Source organism: Daphnia pulex, chromosome 3 (assembly GCF_021134715.1).
Source record: "Daphnia pulex isolate KAP4 chromosome 3, ASM2113471v1".
NCBI classification, from domain to species: Eukaryota; Metazoa; Arthropoda; class Branchiopoda; order Diplostraca; family Daphniidae; genus Daphnia; species Daphnia pulex.
The window spans coordinates 13,253,914-13,274,018 of record NC_060019.1 but is presented as its reverse complement, the minus strand read 5'-3'; the positions used below and the strand labels follow the sequence as shown (position 1 = coordinate 13,274,018).

The window sequence follows — 20,105 nt, the reverse complement described above, 5'->3', positions numbered from 1 at the left end:
TCGCGTTTAGTTCCAACACTTGCCACTTGGTGGCGCTGCTTTCCAGACTTACTAAAAATGCTCAGAAACAGGCAATCGAGGATATATTCTTGATCAGCGTTTCACGCTGAGCACGATGAGATCAAAATCGCGTTTAGTTCCAACACTTGCCACTTGGTGGCGCTGCTTTCCAGACTTACTAAAAATGCTCAGAAACAGGCAATCGAGGATATATTCTTGATCAGCGTTTCACGCTGAGCACGATGAGATCAAAATCGCGTTTAGTTCCAACCCTTGCCACTTGGTGGCGCTGCTTTCCAGACTTACTAAAAATGCTCAGAAACAGGCAATCGAGGATATATTCTTGATCAGCGTTTCACGCTGAGCACGATGAGATCAAAATCGCGTTTAGTTCCAACACTTGCCACTTGGTGGCGCTGCTTTCCAGACTTACTAAAAATGCTCAGAAACAGGCAATCGAGGATATATTCTTGATCAGCGTTTCACGCTGAGCACGATGAGATCAAAATCGCGTTTAGTTCCAACCCTTGCCACTTGGTGGCGCTGCTTTCCAGACTTACTAAAAATGCTCAGAAACAGGCAATCGAGGATATATTCTTGATCAGCGTTTCACGCTGAGCACGATGAGATCAAAATCGCGTTTAGTTCCAACACTTGCCACTTGGTGGCGCTGCTTTCCAGACTTACTAAAAATGCTCAGAAACAGGCAATCGAGGATATATTCTTGATCAGCGTTTCACGCTGAGCACGATGAGATCAAAATCGCGTTTAGTTCCAACACTTGCCACTTGGTGGCGCTGCTTTCCAGACTTACTAAAAATGCTCAGAAACAGGCAATCGAGGATATATTCTTGATCAGCGTTTCACGCTGAGCACGATGAGATCAAAATCGCGTTTAGTTCCAACACTTGCCACTTGGTGGCGCTGCTTTCCAGACTTACTAAAAATGCTCAGAAACAGGCAATCTAGGATATATTCTTGATCAGCGTTTCATGCTGAGCACGATGAGATCAAAATCGCGTTTAGTTCCAACACTTGCCACTTGGTGGCGCTGCTTTCCAGACTTACTAAAAATGCTCAGAAACAGGCAATCGAGGATATATTCTTGATCAGCGTTTCACGCTGAGCACGATGAGATCAAAATCGGGTTTAGTTCAAAGTCTTTTGGTCAATTTATGTCTTTTAAGTTTAGTTTGGATAAATTCTGAGCTACTTTTATTTTGACAATAGATGGCGCTGACGTCGAATTTTTGAATTGAGTTTTAAAGCAGTTCTACTGGTCGGATAATTTTTTAATCCCGATATTCTTGTTCCTCGTGTCAAGACGCATCTTTTAAGTTTAGTTTGGTTAAATTCTGAGCTATTTTAATTTTCAAATAGGTGGCGCCACTTTCGAAAATGAGCTTTTTTGACTGTTGAGTAGATGGCACTGCAATCGAAAATTATTAAACTGCTTTTTGAAGCATTTCTCCTGGAAGGGCTGCAGCTGCACTAGTCGATGTGTTTACTAATGCCCAGTTAAATGGTGGATCTCCTTTGTCCTGTGAATTTACATGGTCCGATTTGCTAATAATTTATTTGGACAATTCAAAGAACTGGATCGCCTCCTTCTTTAATTTCTTTAAAATCGAAGGGAAGGGAAGCTTTTCTTGCTGAGCTTGACGAGCACGAAAATTTTATCGGTTTGTATGGGGTGACGCGTTGACGACGAAACATTTTATTAACAATAAGCAATAACAAAGAAAAGGAAAAATATTAACAGTAAAAAAAACACAATGATATCATGTAAAATAATTAGAATAAAACGTAATGAATAAGAAAAATTAACGAAGTCTGAAAAAAAAGTGGAAAATAAATGTTTTAAATTGTTAAACTGGCAACTGTGCTGCATTTGTCAGACGATTTAATAAAAAGAAACACACATGTGTTTATTAGCAGTCTAGTCAGTTTAGATTGGAATCTTGAACAGTTTTAATCTGATTTAATCGAGGAAAACAGAGTGAAGGTAACGTACTCTTTGTCGAATGAACTACAATTTCATTGCTTTAAAATGTTGATTTATCAATCAGAGACTAGATGTTCTTCAAATCTTGGCAGAAAGGAATGAAAGAAGAAAACGCTAACTGGAGCTCAATGGTTTACCGTCAGAAAGCAATGATTTTGCCCATAACCCCAAATTTTTCAGGTCAGTTAACATATAATGGATAATTTTCTGTTTGGGCCCAAAACAAAACTTACACACATTTTCACTCAAAGACTCCATCCTCGTTGAATCATCATCCCAGAGTGCTTCGTCAAAAAGTAGTAGACAGGAACAATTAAATCGTACTACAGTTCTGGATATTTTTGATGACACACAAGTTTATCTTTTTTATTCAAAAGGTAAATTCTCAATTGATTGATTGTTTTATCTTACTCATCATCTTTATTCATTCCCTTAGACGAAGTAAACTATTCTTGGCTTGATAAAGATCTAGGTATTAAAGAAATTCAAATTCCAAAGATGTCTTCTTCAGATTTGGTGAACTATTTGCGGTTAGAAATAAAGGTATAATTTACAAAAATGAATGTTGTGGCTCTAACTGATTGTTTCTCATTTGTTTTAGGGCAATTACAACGATCATTGTAAACCTGCAAATTATCATATAGATATTTGTTCTTTCTAATGTCAGTGACAACAAGCAAAGATGTGGCAGAAGTGTGTCTTAAGATTCTTTCAGAAAAAATATCTGATAAAACTCAACAATTCTGTATTGAAGTGCCTGACCTACTTCTAGTCCTGATGAATTTTGGTACTGTTCAAAGCAAGCTTTGGCCTGCGGCTTCGGACATTTCTTTTCCTCGCCCATTCCGGAAATTTTCCATGAACAGTTTCGATTCGGAAAAACATCATGTCCCTTTCCCTCGCTTTCTATTTGGAGAAAATATTGTCTCTCTTGAGTTTCAATGTGAAAACATATCCCTATTTTTCCGAGAACGAGAAAATTGGAATGTGCAACCTTTTGCTAAATCTTTACATGGCCAATTTTATAGCTGGAGACACTTTTCTAACTCTCAAAATCAGAGACATTATATCACGTATACTTGAAAGTTTTACAGTAGAGGAATGGAGTGAACTTAATTTCAAAATGGTATTTCTTTTATATTATGTTTTGTTTTCAGTTCTCCAAGGATGTACATGGCTAATTTTATTGTCATATAAATAGGGTGGTGGACATGTTACAAAATTTTTCCACAAGAATGCAGAAAACTATTATCAAATCAATTACTAGATGACCTTTTTATATCTTCCTTTTTACTCCTATCATTTGGTAAGGTTACCCCTGATTCAAATAGTCATATCTTTCACATCTCACTAGAGTTATTGATTATTCTAAGGGTTTAAATTGTGACGAACTGACAGGTGGATGGTGGCAGCATAATTGATACAGGGATCCACTCTTTCTTATAGGCTAAAGCATCTGACAGAAGTTATCCAAAATAGGCAATTTGTGTGTATTACGTTTCAGATGGTTTCGATTCCGACTAGTCCGGTGCATCAGTGGGCCCTCTTCCGACAAACCCAGATTAGTTTAATTATCAATCATGTTTTCGAATTTTTTTTACAAACTGGCTAATTGGTTTTTCTTTTGTGAACATATGTTGGTGGTGGACCGGAAATTCCAGAATCGGATGAGATTTCTGGCGGTGACAATAGAACAGGATGCATATTCGGAAGTCATGGGCTGGCTGATGGGCCCGCAACACGTCCAGCAGCCACATTGAGACTCGGAAACGTTTGTAGGTTCTTCGTTGCCGACGTCGGCCGTCTTGACTGAGTTACATCACGCTACCTGGACAATTCCCGACTCTTCACTCGCTTCGACGACGACAAAGAATTTTTCCGGTTCCAAAGTTTATGGTGTTCCGTCGGTGGACCACACATTTTGAGTCATCGTTATTATGATGCATTTGCCTATAATAGTGAAGCAGGAGCGATAACTGGGAGTAGCTGCCGGATGATTCTGGAACCACGAACTTACTCTTCCGTTTGGTGCGCCGATTCGCCAATTATTTGTTTGGTCGTTAGCATCCGCAACCGACTGAAACATCACCGCAATGAACCGAAACTAGGACGCTATTTTGTTGCCGGAAGTAATCAAAGATATCCTATCGGGTAAAATTCCATTAGAACTTTTTCTTGAAACTCTAAAATTTGAATTCTCCTTTTATTTTATTGCTGCCCAGTGCTGGATCGTGGATAGAATCATTCGTTCGGCTGAAGAATATCTCTTTCGAATGACCTGGCCCAACAATTCACAGATCTCGTCCGGGATCAACTCGCTTATTCAATCCCGCCATATTGGGATCCAGCAAAGAAAACTTTTACTCCTCAGCTGAATTTTGTCCACCATTCAACAACGGATGCCACTGCTTCTAGTCAATCTGCTGGACCGTGTTCCGGCAGATTTGCATAAAACTAGCAAGTGAGCTTTGTTCTCTGCACAGTTCTAAGGATTGAGTGCTAGGTTTTAGCAAACAAATGTGGACTTTTCAAGTGTTGTGATTATCTTAAGACCAGCTACAAATACTGAGTTTTGAGACGTGTCAATAGATGGCGTGTTGATTGTGTTAATGGAATGGCGATTTGCTGTCGAAAGTTAAGCTATCCTTTCTTCGAAAATTATCAATGAATTCTCAGGTAAATTCGAGTAATTTCGTCTCTAATTTGTCGCTGATGTGTTCTATTCTGTGTATGTGTTAGATAAATTTAATGTTTCTCATCAACTTATAGGAAGAAACATGAAACTGATGAAAGGTTCGTGGCTGTCGTGCTGCCTACCGTCAACTATTTTGTTCAAAATCTTTGTATTCTACTGAATGTGCCATCGAAACGATACAGGTAATAACCAATACTAGCTCTATCCATTTCATGTATTGCTAAAATAAATATTCCTTCGTCTTTTATTAGAATTTATAATTATCTGCTGCTGTTTGTATTGGACTTGCTAGATCACCAACCCCGGCATAGACTAATCTCTCATTTCATCTTCTCAAGAGAAAATTGGATAACTGATCTGTGGTTTCATGTGCAAGTTCACTTATTATGTCACGAAACTTTTTCCGTTGCAGCCTAATATGTATTTAAAATATTGAACTATTGATCTCCACTTATGTCTATCTAATGTTTAAGAGACACTTTTGAGTGCATACTGATAATTGTTTATTCTTTTAGATTATAGATGTCAAGCACATTGATGCCACAAATTATACAAAATAAGGGGACATTTTTCTCTTTTTATTTACAGGATCTAAACTCCAGGTTTCTAAATTTGCATGGCAGACTTTATGAGAAGTCATGTCCTTTCAAGAAAGTCAACAAGGTCACTTGTTTACCAACCTGTTGGCTGCTACCCTTGAATCTCCCTTTTTACTTTCTAAAGCGGCCATCTTAATTTGAGGTATTGCTTATTCTGTCGTTACAATCTTGTTTGAATATATTGATATCCAAATTAATGTTCATTCTGCTTACAGGGTAATCCTTCGCTACTTGCCATGGACTTCATCCACTGGTGAAAACCGACGAGAGAATGCTGTAATCCAAGACTGATAAATTGTTTGATCGTTAGATTAAATTATAAGTGCATATCTGGGCTCCCTTCTTTTCTGTGGCCCCGTTTCCCTAACTAACCACTAACCAACGCCCGCCGGTGGTCACTCACCCGCTGTGAAACCAGGAGGAGGGGAGGGCTCTGGTCGAACGGGGACTTGGAAGGCGCATGATCCGATGAAAACTTTTGGAGGGTCATGAGTCTAACCCGGAAGCCTAGTATGACTACATCTCCCCGGAAAAACTTGCCTCGTACTTCTCTCTTCTTCTCGGTCCAGATAAATATCTCTGGGGGCCGTAGACATTTCCTATAATAGCATGTGCAAGTTAAAACAATGCATCCACTACCCAATGAAACAAATAGCCATGGTTTTTTTTTTGTGGAAATCTCCGTCAGTCAAGTTACAAAGACTATGCAGATTTCCGCAAAACTAAACCATCGCTTTTTGTCTCATTGCCGCAGCGGTGGTGGCGGGTTGCGTTTAAACTCGTGCAGTAGTAAACCGTGTTGAACCGGACGTTCTGTTTATTGAATTTTTTCAACATTTCAAAAAAATAATAAAAAAATAGTTTTAGGTATTAAATTTTTTATTTATTACAGACATCACATTGTTAGGGTTTAACATTAGTTTATGTGGTTTAGGGTATAAATTTGAGAGTTGATAGGTGTATGTTAGTGGGGTTTGGAGATTAATTGGTAGGGATATGTTTGTAGGGTTATAGATTAACTGATTGTTTATCCAAACTTGAATTACCCCCTTACATCCTCCACTTTCCTTTCCCAATCCCGAAAACATGTTTACTATTTGTTAGACATAAACATCCCATATTTGTTTTTGTTCCTTCTTAACTCCTGAACGATAACTGCAGACACTATGACAATTTAACAATATGATGATTGATGACGCAATTTTGGTAACACAACACCACCGACAAGGAACAACCAGTTGAACTTGATGCAGAAAGATCTTTCACCAGACACCAGCATAGGCTGCAACAACGTGCCACATTGGACAGCAACTACGCGAAAATAAACGCTAAACCTATAACCAAAATTAAATGAATTAATCTTCAGCATCAATGGAAATGCTGTCAATGAAAAGACAAATAAATCTCACTTAACGTTATTTACAAGAGTTAAGCCTAATCATAATTATATCAATAAAGAAAATTGTACACATCAAAATCAACAGACTGGCTGAAAAATTACCTGTGTGAATTAGACTGGAACGAAGAAGAAGGTAAGACTTAAACTAGCTGTAAATCTACAGACATGATGCAAATTGAACAAAATACTTCCTGCAACTTCCGTAACACACCAGCAACAAGGAACAGCCACAGGTTAACTTGATGCACAACAATCTTTCACCAGCCAAGGGGTAAACAAACAAAGAACCTTGTTGACCGTGTTGGTGTTGTTGGCTTTTTTCCTTATCCTTCGACAGATCCAGTGGATGGGCAACAAAATGATTCTCATTTGGTCTAAAGCAAAATTTAAATTAGAAAAAAAAATAATTAAAACTGCTGCACACAAAATGATGAATTCTCTCTCTCATCAGGATCTGGCGAAGGCATCAATATCTTGAAGATTTACAACTTGAAAGGGAAAAGTGAATGTGAACATTATTGTCTTAAAGAACACAGTAATTCAAAATATTTTTGGTAAAATAATTACCTGCAACAGAAATGATTTTTCTTCAGAAGACATAGGTTGTGAGCTTGCATTATTGGATTAGACCATTTCATTTCTATTGTCACGAGCACCTAGTTGGCCAGGTACATGAAAACTTCAGCTGAAATTATCTGAAAACATAGTCAAGAATGCAGTAAGAATCACTAGCTAAAGTTTGTTTTATCTATTACTTAAAAACAGTTAACTTGTTATCCGATCTCCGTTGTTAAACTTTTTTGACGTGTAATATCACGTCTGTATGTGACTAGACTGTGCAACCAACTTAAGATTCAAAACTCATTACTAGATGTCGCCAGTGTCGCTGTTGTTGTTCTTTCATGGTGAAACGAGGCGAAATGAGCGATACAAATTGTTTCTAATTTATACTTATTCCTGTGATTTAAAATACCAAATTGAACTTCATATCTTATGTAGGTTTATCTTTACCAAGTTTCCTTATTTTTATACTGTACTAACTTATTTCTTCAAATTCTAGATGCATACTGTCAGTCATTCCAACAAGTTGACTTAGCCCATGACTTAGCGCTCAGTCAATTTCCATCCATTAGATCCTCATGCTGTCAAAAGCCTAAAACTCATGTTTGAAGAGCACACATAGTGGAATATAAATGTGCCGAGATAAGGTATTTCCCCATTACTGCTGTATCAATCACCAGACCATTACAATTCAGATTTTCATATAACATAGGTATTCTTGCTTATTAACCATAGTATCTTTTCTGAATCTCGCAATTTTGGTGGTGTACCTTGCAACAGCCTGTTTGTTGTTATGGCTTTTTTTTACTTTGGTTTAGAAGGCAACCCAGCTAAGAGATAGGTAAAGTTTTATCTCTTATGTGTGTAAATGTGTGTAAATTTGTAAATAACGTAGAGAATTTGCTTGTCCCATTTCCACTTAGAGTTTCAGTGACATGAAGAGTGTGAAGTGAACCACCTATCACCACGCTACTGCTATTCTTCATGACACTTTCTTTAGCATCAGGAAATTTATCTCAACATGTGGAGTAATGCTGTTGGTTGCTGTGAATTCCATTTTTACTGTTTTCATGAACTTTTCAGTGTGCTTCTTAGAAGAGGTAAAGATTGATATGCTTTATTCATTTTTATATTTTCATTAATGTAAAACATTTTTTTTTTTTTACAGAGCACGCAGTTTTCTTTGTGGAATCGTGTGGTCCTGGCACGAAGATTCTTGAGCCAACGCTGGCTTTTGTCCATGACCAACGTTCTGCTTCATCCCTATCTTCCGGCGTAAGCTCATCCAGCTTCTGCTTCATCGCTTCGTACACAAAAATACAACTTGTCTTACTTCACTGACGAGTTGGAACACTTCAGTGTTCGCTTCCGTGCCGCTGTTACACACCTGCAGTCACTCACCACGGGATTATGCCCAGGTACCCGACAATTTACTTATTTTCGTAGATTATCTATTCGAAAAGTATACTTACTTGTGTCTGTAATAATTCCGAAATCAGGCCCTACTTGCGCGCAAACGTATTGTTTCTTAGACGTTTTTTTCTAACGCTAGATGGCTTTTCGATAATAGTCAGCTGTTGAAACAGTCAGTTTCAGTTACTTTAAATCGATTTAAACAGTTATCGGCAGCTGTTGTATGGAAATTTTTCAGTGAAAACTGAAGATAACTATTCCCCCAACAAAGCTCACTTGTTAGAATTTTAATAATGTGTTTTTTTTTCTACTTCCGGTTTTCTGATTTCAGTCAGTAGTTCAGTAAATATTCATTTGACGCACAAAAGAACCACAAATTCGTGATCCTCGTCAAATTTGTGGTAAAGTTCATGTTTTTTTTTGTACGTTTTCGTACTTCCGGTTTTCAGAATTTTCCTGAACTATAGTTCAGGAAAATTCTCGATTTTGGCCAAATTTTGGATTTCGTTTAAATCACATCTAATCGACCCCAAATTTCATGGAGATCAAGAATATCTGGTTTAATTTAACGACAGCTCAATGGTTGAGGCGCTGTGGTTACTTCCGGTATACTTCCGGAATTTTTTTCAAAAAACTAGCAAGTGAGCTTTGTGCTGTTTACAGTTCTCAATATAACAAGCTTGATTTCAAGTTTTAAAAATTGCATCTTCAAATCTTTGAGCTAAATAACCAGACTATTGTTTCTATCTGTATTGTGTAACTTTTATTGGCATTTCACTTAATAACAACTGTTTTTTCTTTATTCAGGTAATGCAGAGGAGACGTCGCCGATGGACACCAAAACATCTCCGTTATCTCCAAAATGTCAGCGCGGATCATCATTTGTTGTTGGTAATCTAATCTTTGTGTTTGTGTTAGTTAACCCGTTGTCTGCCACGCCTTTGTTCTCCCCTAGCTCCTTAGCACGGGCCTCCTAGAGGCCTCCTAAATGCGTGCATTCCATCTTCTCCTGTCACCCAGGACTTGTCAGCAATGGCAAGTCCCACCTTGCGTCATGGATCCTTCAGACATGGCGCGTAGAGAGTAGAGAACAACCTACGGGTTGTATGGCGTGGCAGCCAACGGGTTAACTTAAGTGTATGTATCTATGTATGTATATGTGTGATTGTAAAAAGTGGTGGAATTGTGGGTGGAGGTGGGATAATAAAGCAATTCCTTTTAAAGTTTTTTGTTTGCTGTGTCTTAGTCTTATAACTTATAATAAAATCATGTTTCGCACTTGACTTGTATATTTCTTACAACTTTGAAGTTTTACAAAAGTTATAGGCAGAAGTGGCTAATCATCTCCAAACTCTTTACACTAACTTCTATGTGGAACCAAACACACTATCTGCAACTCCTGTGGCACAGCAATTTCAGGAGAACACCAGCACAGCTACATCAGATCTTTTTCTTCAATCCTGTATCAGCATCTCAGCACATCTCTCAACTGGAAACAGGCTGCAAAACCACTGCACATTGAACAGCACAGGCATAGTTTAAGTATCACCAAGTCCTATGGGGAAAAAGGAATGCAAAAGAAATCATGTAAAACAAATGAAAATGACATCAGACATTTTTCCAAGATTCCATTGGCAAATGAATTTTAAATGAGGATTAAATCATTAAATGCCATGAAAAGAGACTTCTGTACATCTAATTCTTAAGTGTTAGAAAACGTTGGTAATACACAGTGGAAATTTTTGTTTTACTTAGATCAGAAGAAAATTGTTAAGATATCTATCACGGAAACTAAAATTTGGAAGCAAGAAATAGCACCACTTATTGTCTACATCAGATCAGAGTTCACTTGTCAGTTGAATTTCACAAAAAAAAGACTTCCCAAATTACAACCAATAAATTCAATCAACTTACCATTTCAAAAAGTCTTCCTGCGATGACACTTCAGGATAACACCAGCAGACCAGCTCCATAAACTGCATGCAGCAGCTGCAGCTCAACTTGACTCGATCACACCTTTCACCAGCTGGCTCCAACAAAACCACTGTAATGATGCCGGCCATGGAGCCCATGGAGGTCAGAATTGTCGAGTTCTCACATTCTGCAACAGTTGAGCAACAGTATCTCCAACCTGAACACCAACTAATAAAATCTATAGCATCATTGCAGGGAAATTGATCAACAAAATTACTCCACTACCTCTGTAGTGTTTCTGCGTATCCGAACAGGTACAGCCAACAACGAACGACATTTTGGCAAAATGGAAAGCAGTTTCAGTCCACGTGATCGATTATTTGGCCAAGTAGAAATTATATGCCAGATTGCCTGTAAATTCACACAGCAACGTCTAGGATTAATTACATTTGAGAAATCCAAACTAGAATTTACCATTAAATTTCAATGCTGAAAATGTAAATCGACACCGCAATAATTCGGAATACCTTTTCACTTGGCGTTTCGGAACCAAATGGCGAAAATTTCGTCCTGTGCTGCTGCCTGCTGGCCCCCGAAATTCCACTCGAAACACCATCTAGCGGTAAAACTATACACTTTGATTTTGAAAAAATACTTTTTGAAAAAAGTCTATTCGACCAAAAAATTCTGTGTATTACTTTTCTCTGGCTTGAACTTATTACATCTTAAGTACTTGACCCATCTCACAACATTTAATTTAGACTATATTATTGTTGTTACTCGAGAGCATCCGTAAAACAGAAATGGTTGCATTTCATTCAGATACGTCCTCTTGCTCGTGAGCAAATTTGATGAATACCTGCTCCAATGTGGTTTGACTGAAACTGTATTCCTCTATGGACAGTTTCTCGCGAGCTAATAAAAGACAATGGTTCTTTAAAGAAGAAAATCTTTCTAAGCTAACGACATATTTAAAGCTCGCCTTAAAATGCCTTAAATTTTTTTTAAATATTGTAAACCTAAGAAAACATAAGTAGTGATTACCTTCTTCTAAAGCTTGGAACGTTTCGGAAAGGGAAGAAATATTGTCCTGAGCGATGCCAAAAATAATCCTGTCTTCAAAACTTTCTTGAACGTGGGCAGAGGTAAAGAGGCTATTTATAAAAGTAGTCAGATTTTCCTTCCGCTCTGATCGAGAGCTATCGACATCCGCCAAAGAAGCCGACCCACTTGTCTCTGAACCCAAGCTTTTCAGTTTCAGCTCAAGCAAATAACCACTGCCATAGCGATTCTTCAAATGTTGCCCTGTTCCCATGCATCTAAAAGGAGCGGAAATCAAATCAATACTCGTTACGACCAGAAATCTTGCATCTAAAATAACCATACCTGAGTTCACCCTTGACCATAATCCCTAGTCGGGAACACAGAGCGTCAGCTTCTTCCATGGAATGGGTCGTCAATATGGCACCTCTCTTACCCTTGAAAATCGTTGATAAAACACACGTTTAATGACGCAGTCTCACTAAAAGGCTCAAATTCATTGATAATATTGATTATTGGCGTGCATATACTTGGAAGGAAGCGGAAATGGTATTCCAAAGAAAGCGTTTAGACTGTGGATCCATGCCAGTACTGGGTTCGTCCATCAGCACAATAGCAGGTCGGCCGAGCATCGACAAGGCATAACTCAGTTTGCGCCTTGTGCCACCGGAACAGTTTTTGGCATACTTATCGGCATGGTGTTCGATTTGCAAACCGCGTAGAAACAGGTCTACAATTCTGTGTTTTGGAAAACAGCCGATTAAACACACACATTTTCAGGACGCAATATAGGAATTTCACCTGGGGATGTGCGATGGAACAATGCCGCGGATACTTGCATAGGCTTCCATGTGCTCCCGAACAGTAATGTTGCGCCACAATGCGTCGTGCTGAGGACAATAGCCCAGTGCTTGAAAGGCGTCAGACTGATTCGACACAATGTCGTGGCCATCAACTTGGACCTGAGAGAAACGACGACAATTTTTAACAAGTTCAACTTAATCCAGCACAATACGAAAATGATACCCTTCCATGAGTAGGCGCCTCTTCCGCTGTAATAACTTTCATAGTCGTCGTTTTCCCAGCTCCGTTATGGCCTACACACATGGATCAGTCAATATTATGAGAAGCTTTTCGTTTTTAGAAATATTCTGCAGAAATATACCCAGGAGACCAAACACTTCTCCTGACTGCACTGCAAATGACATGTAGTTCACAGCAGGATTGGCCGTTGCTGGATTTTCGCCACCTTTTCCGCACCTTTTCGAATCCCCGGACTTTTTGTACTTTTTGTGTAGACCCTACATGTAGACGCACACAATTAATTTGTAAATAGTCTGATCATAATAATAGTCAATTGGCTTGTATACGTGAATTAAAACCACTGGAGTCTCTTCGCCCTTATTCCGTGGTTCATACAAAATCTTTTGAACTCGCAAGTTTTCAGCTTTGACATCACTGTCTCCAGCGCCGTTATATTCTTCCGCAATGAAATCGCCGCTTCGCATTTGACTTTCTTTTGATTTTGATTTCTGCCATCACGAGGAAAAGTTTCAATAAGACATATAAATTCATTACGTTGTTTGCAATTCTTTGAAATTACCGCGAAACAAGAAAATGCGTCTCTAGCCGATCCGCCAGAATGCTTGACGTCGATAATAATAAGCAAGACGAAGTAGACGGCGATGTGAATGAACAACGCCACGAAGATGCAAACGATTTCGGGGGTCATGTAGTCGGCCCAAGCCAAATGATTGCAATATTCTGACGGATCCTTTTAGGAGAAATGTATACATTTTAAGTTCATTTTTACTAAATTGCTAAGGATAATAATAACCTGTCCGATGGAGGCAGTCAAAAGGCAACGATAGTATATCCGATTAACGTAATACAAAATGCCATAAGGGATGTAAAGAACATCAATAAAGCAGAAACCAATGTGTAGTCCTGAATAGATCAAATTCATTGCAGTAATCAATCAATTGTTCAAATTATCATCAATACGTACCTGTGGCCAATTCCGTTGACCCTCCCAATTGAAACATGTCACACATAATGACGACAAGGAAGGGGATGAAACCGACAAAGGTCGAGACATTCGGAAAAATCTAACCAATATTACGTGGTAAATAGAGAAACAAGTTGAATATAGTCACTAACTAAAAGATTCATACCGACTGAGTTCTGAAAACAAATGAAAAACAATCAATTAGATTTATAATCATTCGTATCAAAAGTAAATTGATAAGCTATTATTACGATTCCAAGGTCTTGAAGAGATAAGAACAGCATGTGGCAAATAAAATGCCAGCTGGACAAAAAAGGATGTACAAAATAGCCAAAAGGCTAATGGCGACCGGAGTAATTAATGCCTGCAGATGGAACGCGAAGATCAGAAGAAGAATCAAAATGCAGGTGGTCACCATCATTGACCCTAAGACAATAAAGAAGCTCCCAAAGTATTGCCCAAAGCTCAGGCCGTTAACTCGAAGAAGATTCTTTGCGTGGATCTACATACACATTGAATCATTATTCGTTAATACTAAAACGAAAGTAAATCTTTAAAACCGTTATTTACCTCTCGATCGAGAACGATCTCGCAAGCAAGTGCGGATGGAGCCAAAACGAATAACATGCCAATGAACATTGCAGATGTAAAGGATCCCGGATCGAAACCACTTCCGGGTGGAGTCGTGTATGGCAACGGGTAGACTGATAGGGAAATGTTCTCCGCTTTGTTGTTCATCCTTAATTTTCAATCAAAATTCATTTTTAAAATGATATGTTAATTGGATACTTTCGTGCAATACTTACTGAAGAAGCGTATTTGAGATAGAGTTGATCATCAGGGGCGGCGTATGGATCAGCGTATCATTAAATCGAAGTCGGGTGTGCTTGTATGGAAATGGATTTTGTACTACATCGGGCAGAGATCCGTTGTACCAAGTGCTGTTTAACGTATCCAGCGAATACGTATCCCTTGTATCACTGGCTGCCCAGTGACTTGACTTGTTCTAGGAATGAAAATAATGTAATATGAGCATTCAAATGCAAATGAACCATTAGAAACAAATTTGACAAACCTTTAAATTGAGTTCAAGGATGTCGGGGAAGTCGCCGGAATAGTGCTCTAATTGGAATCCGTTAAACTGCGCAAATTTCGACCAGAAAGCCGACATCTCACTGTCATCTCCAGTCTCCGAGTAAAGCAGTGCAGACGAATTCAGTTGATCTCTATACAAGTCTGTAATTCAAAGGAGATATATAATAAACTTAAAATCATTCCCGATTGAAAGAAAACAGCTGGAAAAACTGACCGAAGGTAAAGGAGCGTTTGACTTCGACAGTCCTCTCGGTGGCGAGTGTGCCCAGCCAAATTCCCAATGCAGCAAACAAAACTGGCATGATGACTTGAAAGAATACCGCCATCGGGTCGCGAGCCATGTTCATACCGCGAATTTTCAAAAGGGCTCGAAGGGTCTGGCCTTTATGAGACTCCCGGATCGGTACGTCCAAATTGTTAAGAAGCTCCCAAGTGGAATTGGGATTATCTTCATTAGTTTCTTGTTCATCTGTGTTGACTTCAGGAATTGAATCAGACGACAGCGATCTCCTATATGCAAAAACAGAATTAGAATTTGTTCTTTGGCAAGTCTTTCGGTAATTTTAAATTTACTTAGTTTTAACATTGTTGCTTTTCTTAGCCGCTGTTTTTGTCGCTAATTCTTCGGCCTGTTCGGCCAACTCGGCCTCCTCTCCAAGTTTCAAGAACACCTAAAATATACATATTCGCCATTAGTTAAAACAATCGCCACAGCTTATAATTAGCAAAGTATACTTCTTCCAATGTAGTCATCGAAACACCATACGAATTAAATCCCATTACACTCGCTTCACCGCCATTGACGAGGGATTCCAGTTTCGAGAAGAGTGGTGGGAAGGAGGAAACGTGTTGGCGAGGTAGAACGTAACTCAACTCGCGCCCGTAATGGCGGTTCAGTTTGGCAGATGCGACAAAGCTCTCCACTACTTTTCGGATAGCTTCTGTGTCACGGAATGACTCGTTCAGAACGAATCTGTAGAGCAGAACAAATCCATTCAAGCAGCTCATACGAAAAAACACGCTATCTACTCTTTCACTTACGTAAGATGATAACCGAGACCGAATCTGTTTTTCAGAAAGAGAGAGGATCCCATGCAACGCAACTTTCCTTTGCTGACAATAGCTTTGCGATCGGCTAGCAAATCAGCTTCATCCATGAAATGTGTCGTAAGAAGAATAACCTGTTGTTGAGTTGAGATTTCACCAACATTATATCAGCTGCATTAGGGATTGAATTTGTTTTTAAAAAGATACCTTGTTAGCTTTCCGCTTTTGGAGGAGTGTCCACAGGTGGCGCCGTGAATAAGGATCGACGCCAGCTGTGGGTTCGTCTAAAAATACAATCTGTAACAAAAAGAAAACAAATCAAAATTATTCCTGCGTCCGTCGGCCGTCTCTACCTACACATGTGGCTCACCTTAGGATCTCCAATCAAAGCGATCCCGATAGAAAGTTTTCTTTTCTGACCACCACTGAGCTTGCCGGCTAGAGTATTAGCTTTGGAGGTTAAATCAATGTCTTTCATGACCTTTTCCACTTCATCATTCACCAAGTCTTCTCTGACTCCCTATTGAAGTAAACAACGTTTTGATTTTGTTGACTAAAACCGAGCAGGATTCTTATTTGTCTTACTCGAATTTTGGCATAGAAAGCTAAATGCTCTCCTGGTGTTAGTAAATCAAAAAGGACGTCATGTTGTGGACAAACTCCCGTCATACGACGGATCTCTTCCAGTTGGTTGGAGTCACTGGTGAATATTCCCAGCACTAAGGTCAGTCACGCGCAAAGTGGGTCGTTAACTAGGATCACTTACCTCAGATCATATCCGTATAGGTATGCAGATCCTTTGGAAGGTGCAGTCATGCCAGTTAGCATATTGAAAAGCGTAGTTTTTCCGGCGCCGTTGTGTCCCAAAATGGCTGTAATTTGTCCTTCGTAGACATCCAAATTCAAACCTGATGAATTTTAACATAGAGTTATTGACTAGTTATAAAAGTTATTCTTTGAATGACAGTTAAAGCGTACCGTTTACAGCCGTTAAATTAGGTCTACCAAACGGTTTAAATGTTTTGGTGAGACCGCGAATTTTCAAAGCCTCTTTGCCAATAAGTGACTCTGGTATCGCCTCAATGTCTTCCTATGAAAATAAATAAAAATTGTAGTGGGTAGTCTTCATATTTAAATAATACAAGTTTTTCATTACGTTAGCGGCAGTGTCCTTGTATCCGCTAAAACCATTGTTGATTTGCCCATCTAAGTTTATTGTCTTTGGCGATTTTCGCCAAAACGACGGGAGCAAAAAGAAATATGGGGCTCGTTTGGCACCATATTCGCCTAAAACCAAAAGGATTATCCAACTGATAGTCAAGATGTTAACGAATTCAAACCTTACTTGGTAAAACGTTGTCTAAATAATACGCCAGGAAAAAGTAAAAAACGATGTCGAAACTAAGCATGATGTACGAGCCAGCAAGAGGGAGTCCCGGTCCGGCCCACAAAGTATCCACGGTGACGCCAGTCGGTGTTGTAATCTCCAATAATAAAGCCTAGATAGTCAAAATTTATTAACGTTTTGCAAGCTTATTTGCGTTTCAGCTTCGACATGGGAGTTGGGTTATTTCTAAACATTTCATTACTTTATCCATTCCTAGCGCAAATCCAGTTGGGGAGATTAATGCTAAGAACCAATAAAGCCACTTGGGTGTGGCGTCTCCCGTAGCGACTTGGATATAGTAAAACAAATTTAGGAAAGAAACCGCCATGGCTCCAAAGATTCCAGCGACCTGTTTAAAACAATAATTAACTGTTTTCTTTAACGAAAAAAGAATTTAACTTTTTACTCTAGCTTTGTCGAAAAAGGTTGTCATTAAAAAGGCCAGCATAAGGACGGAAATGTCGTAAAGAATGAACAACAAGTAGATGAGTCCTACATTTCTGAAAACGAGTAATTAAAGTTAGTTAATACAAAAAATAACATTATTGTTCATAGCCAACTTGATCATTCAAAAAGATAATTACGAATTCTGGAAAACCTTCATTCCGTATAATATCCCAGTTGCGACTAATGTTAAAACTATCACGAATACCAAGTAGACGAGAAACCACGATAGCCTACGTCAGAAGTGGAAATTTTGTTATCGTGATCACAATAGTCTAATGTAGTTTAAATATCCTTACCAATAGACGGAGTCGTTAAGTCCCATCATCCGCAAGCCTTCCTTGATCTTTTTCTCTTTCTCACCAACGATTACTGTTAGCAAATACAAGATGAACTGTGATAGCGACAACACCATATAAAATGGAACTAGGTAGCGAAGAACAAGAAGTGAAGTTTCGTCAACGTATGGTCCTTTGGGGAATAGTTGCATCGTCATTTGTTTAAGGTAAACTGGTATTTCCACGTCCGGCATCTTCATCTGTTTTTTGTTTTTTTAATTTATTATTAAAAGAGCAATTAATCGTTAGTGAAATCGAAAAAAAAAAAAACCTTTAGCCACGTTCCCTCCACAAGGCTTTGTACAACTAAAAAATTGCTGAAGAAGTACGAGTTGATGGGACAACTGCCGAAAGCATTATATTCTGGATAAATCGCGCTTGAATTTGGGTTCCTGTAAAGCGTTCAAGATCGTTCAACAACGTGTTTTGCGTTCATCTTATGCGAATTTATTTGAATATTTACCTGCAAGCATCGCCAGTGGCGTAGAGTCTACTAGGAAGTGCTAGTGGTGCTGTATCTGGATGATTTCGAATAGTGTAGGACCTTGTTTCCGTTAAATTTAAGTACTTTGTTTATCCGTAAAATGTTAAGTCAGACCAAATTTGTTACTCACATATTAACGGAGGGATCTCCATCAAAGACTACAGCCAATTCAACCGGAATCGTCAAATTTTTGTCTGCATAGATTGCTTCTAAATCTTTCTCCGTTTCCAGGAAAACAAAGCCCAGTGGCTGGAAAGGTCCGTCTCCAGGTCCTGGCCAACTGAGTTCGGACCAGTAATCTTGCATGCGATCAGCGAAATTTTGGATTTCGGACGTATTTGGGACAAGGTATATGGTGTAAGACGTGTTTTCTGCTCAATTCGTTTATCAGGATTGACACAAATAATAAAAATTAATTTCTTTAGTAACAATTGGTGGATATTGATTAATTGACTGAACAATTGTAGTATTGTACACTTACCGTTCAACTGGTTGAGCGCGAAATCGATTCCAATCGGTGTATCAGCAGGTTCAGTAAGAATGGGATTATAGTTCGGATCTGGGATCAAGGATTTTAATAGCACCAGAAAAGCCAAAAACCAAATTGGCACGACGCATTCCTGAATTGGTTGAACAAAACCATATAAATGCAAATGTTTTCTTAACGGACCCGGCAGACGACAATTTAAATTTCCATCAAATTCCCTCCCTCATTATGCAATAGCGATACGATATGATGTGAAAATTCAACTGGCAACTCCGATAAAATTCAGTTTTTGATTAAAAAATGCACAAAATGAAACAAAGTAATAGGTTTACTTACGGCAACAGTTTTTCTTCCGGATCGTTTTTTCAGTGTGATATTTCTTATAACCATAGCCTTCAATTGAGAAAATTTGCTGACTGATTCTTTTTCCATTTTTGAGAGTAGCTATTTCAATCCTCTCGCCCGTAAAAAAAAAAAGTGTTCGAAGTCCTATGAGAGAGCCCGAAAATCAGAATTAGCTTAGTACAGTAAACCGTGCACTTGCAATGACAACTTTGAAATCATAACTAAATTTAGGCAGTTACATAATAGAGCAAAGGGCCTATCTTCCTATATCCTTAATTATCTAAGTTATCTTCTGTTATCATCTCCATTTCAATATGGTAAAATGACAATCAGATCAGGAACTCAGTCTATTTGATGATAAGGATACACACATCACGAGGATCAGTGTCCACACATCGATGGACTTTTAATCAGTAGCGAATACATACTTCGCACTCGACTCGGTGCACAAATACTTACTCTTACCAACTAGTCCTATAGGTAACACGTGTCCAGACTCCAAAGATAATAGATGACGAAGCTTTTTTTACACATCAAATACTTACATCAAACGTAGAAATCATCTGCCGATATTAGGATCATGTTAGTATGGTAAGTTATTAAACAAAAATAAATAAATAAATGCCTTTTCACCGTGGGACAAGGACGGACCAGAATAGCGGAAAACTTTGCAATATCGTAATCAACATTCCTTTGACGATTCTTCCAGAAAAACTAACAGACGCAAAACTGAAATAAAATATCTAAAATTCCCCGTAATTAAATGTACTTAATTAGCCAAGTAAACTTTTTATAGGAATACCTAAGAATGAACTTATGATGGTCAGTTTTACATTTTTTCCC

General features: G+C 38.6%; 2 protein-coding genes and 2 long non-coding RNA genes across 13 annotated transcripts; 2 read left to right on the top strand and 2 right to left on the bottom strand.

Moving 5' to 3' along the window:
• Positions 1 to 1,884: 1,884 nt before the first annotated feature.
• Positions 1,885 to 5,441, top strand: LOC124190084. Of its 9 annotated transcripts, XR_006872814.1 has the most exons (12): positions 1,885 to 2,005; positions 2,070 to 2,185; positions 2,257 to 2,382; positions 2,472 to 2,548; positions 2,607 to 3,131; positions 3,207 to 3,311; positions 3,510 to 3,570; positions 3,667 to 3,886; positions 3,965 to 4,156; positions 4,228 to 4,681; positions 4,775 to 4,882; positions 4,952 to 5,441. XR_006872814.1 is itself a non-coding variant. In XM_046582634.1 (5 exons), the coding sequence occupies exons 2-5, from the start codon at positions 2,077 to 2,079 to the stop codon at positions 2,664 to 2,666; spliced, it is 372 nt and encodes a 123-aa protein (XP_046438590.1). In that variant the 5' UTR covers positions 1,886 to 2,005; positions 2,070 to 2,076; the 3' UTR covers positions 2,667 to 3,222. The 9 variants fall into 9 exon arrangements, 2 of the variants coding, with proteins under 2 accessions (XP_046438590.1, XP_046438589.1); XR_006872813.1 differs by having other exon boundaries at positions 1,886 to 2,005; positions 2,442 to 2,548; positions 3,379 to 3,886; XR_006872812.1 differs by having other exon boundaries at positions 1,886 to 2,005; positions 2,442 to 2,548; positions 3,379 to 4,156.
• A 719-nt stretch (positions 5,442 to 6,160) lies between these two features.
• LOC124190083 lies at positions 6,161 to 7,143 on the bottom strand. Of its 2 annotated transcripts, none has more exons than XR_006872810.1 (2): positions 6,801 to 7,143; positions 6,161 to 6,633 (listed from the first exon to the last, which is right to left on the bottom strand). It is a non-coding gene; the product is annotated as an uncharacterized LOC124190083 (long non-coding RNA). The 2 variants fall into 2 exon arrangements; XR_006872811.1 differs by having other exon boundaries at positions 6,887 to 7,143.
• Positions 7,144 to 7,683: 540 nt separating this feature from the next.
• LOC124190131 lies at positions 7,684 to 8,052 on the top strand. Its single transcript, XR_006872850.1, has 3 exons — positions 7,684 to 7,693; positions 7,759 to 7,906; positions 7,995 to 8,052. It is a non-coding gene; the product is annotated as an uncharacterized LOC124190131 (long non-coding RNA).
• A 3,206-nt stretch (positions 8,053 to 11,258) lies between these two features.
• On the bottom strand, positions 11,259 to 20,020 carry LOC124191520 (ABC-type organic anion transporter ABCA8-like). Its single transcript, XM_046584801.1, has 36 exons — positions 19,254 to 20,020; positions 18,912 to 19,050; positions 18,561 to 18,801; positions 18,410 to 18,490; positions 18,218 to 18,338; positions 17,908 to 18,146; positions 17,749 to 17,841; positions 17,571 to 17,664; positions 17,367 to 17,513; positions 17,123 to 17,276; positions 16,934 to 17,064; positions 16,756 to 16,867; positions 16,544 to 16,685; positions 16,363 to 16,477; positions 16,148 to 16,297; positions 15,985 to 16,074; positions 15,772 to 15,911; positions 15,466 to 15,703; positions 15,304 to 15,401; positions 14,945 to 15,240; positions 14,711 to 14,871; positions 14,442 to 14,641; positions 14,206 to 14,374; positions 13,887 to 14,137; positions 13,802 to 13,811; positions 13,636 to 13,735; positions 13,465 to 13,574; positions 13,231 to 13,401; positions 12,998 to 13,159; positions 12,793 to 12,928; positions 12,654 to 12,724; positions 12,429 to 12,589; positions 12,158 to 12,365; positions 11,973 to 12,064; positions 11,631 to 11,905; positions 11,259 to 11,501 (listed from the first exon to the last, which is right to left on the bottom strand). Exons 1-36 carry the CDS (start codon positions 19,347 to 19,349, stop codon positions 11,401 to 11,403), a joined length of 5,295 nt encoding a protein of 1,764 aa, XP_046440757.1. The 5' UTR covers positions 19,350 to 20,020; the 3' UTR covers positions 11,259 to 11,400.
• Positions 20,021 to 20,105: the final 85 nt, after the last annotated feature.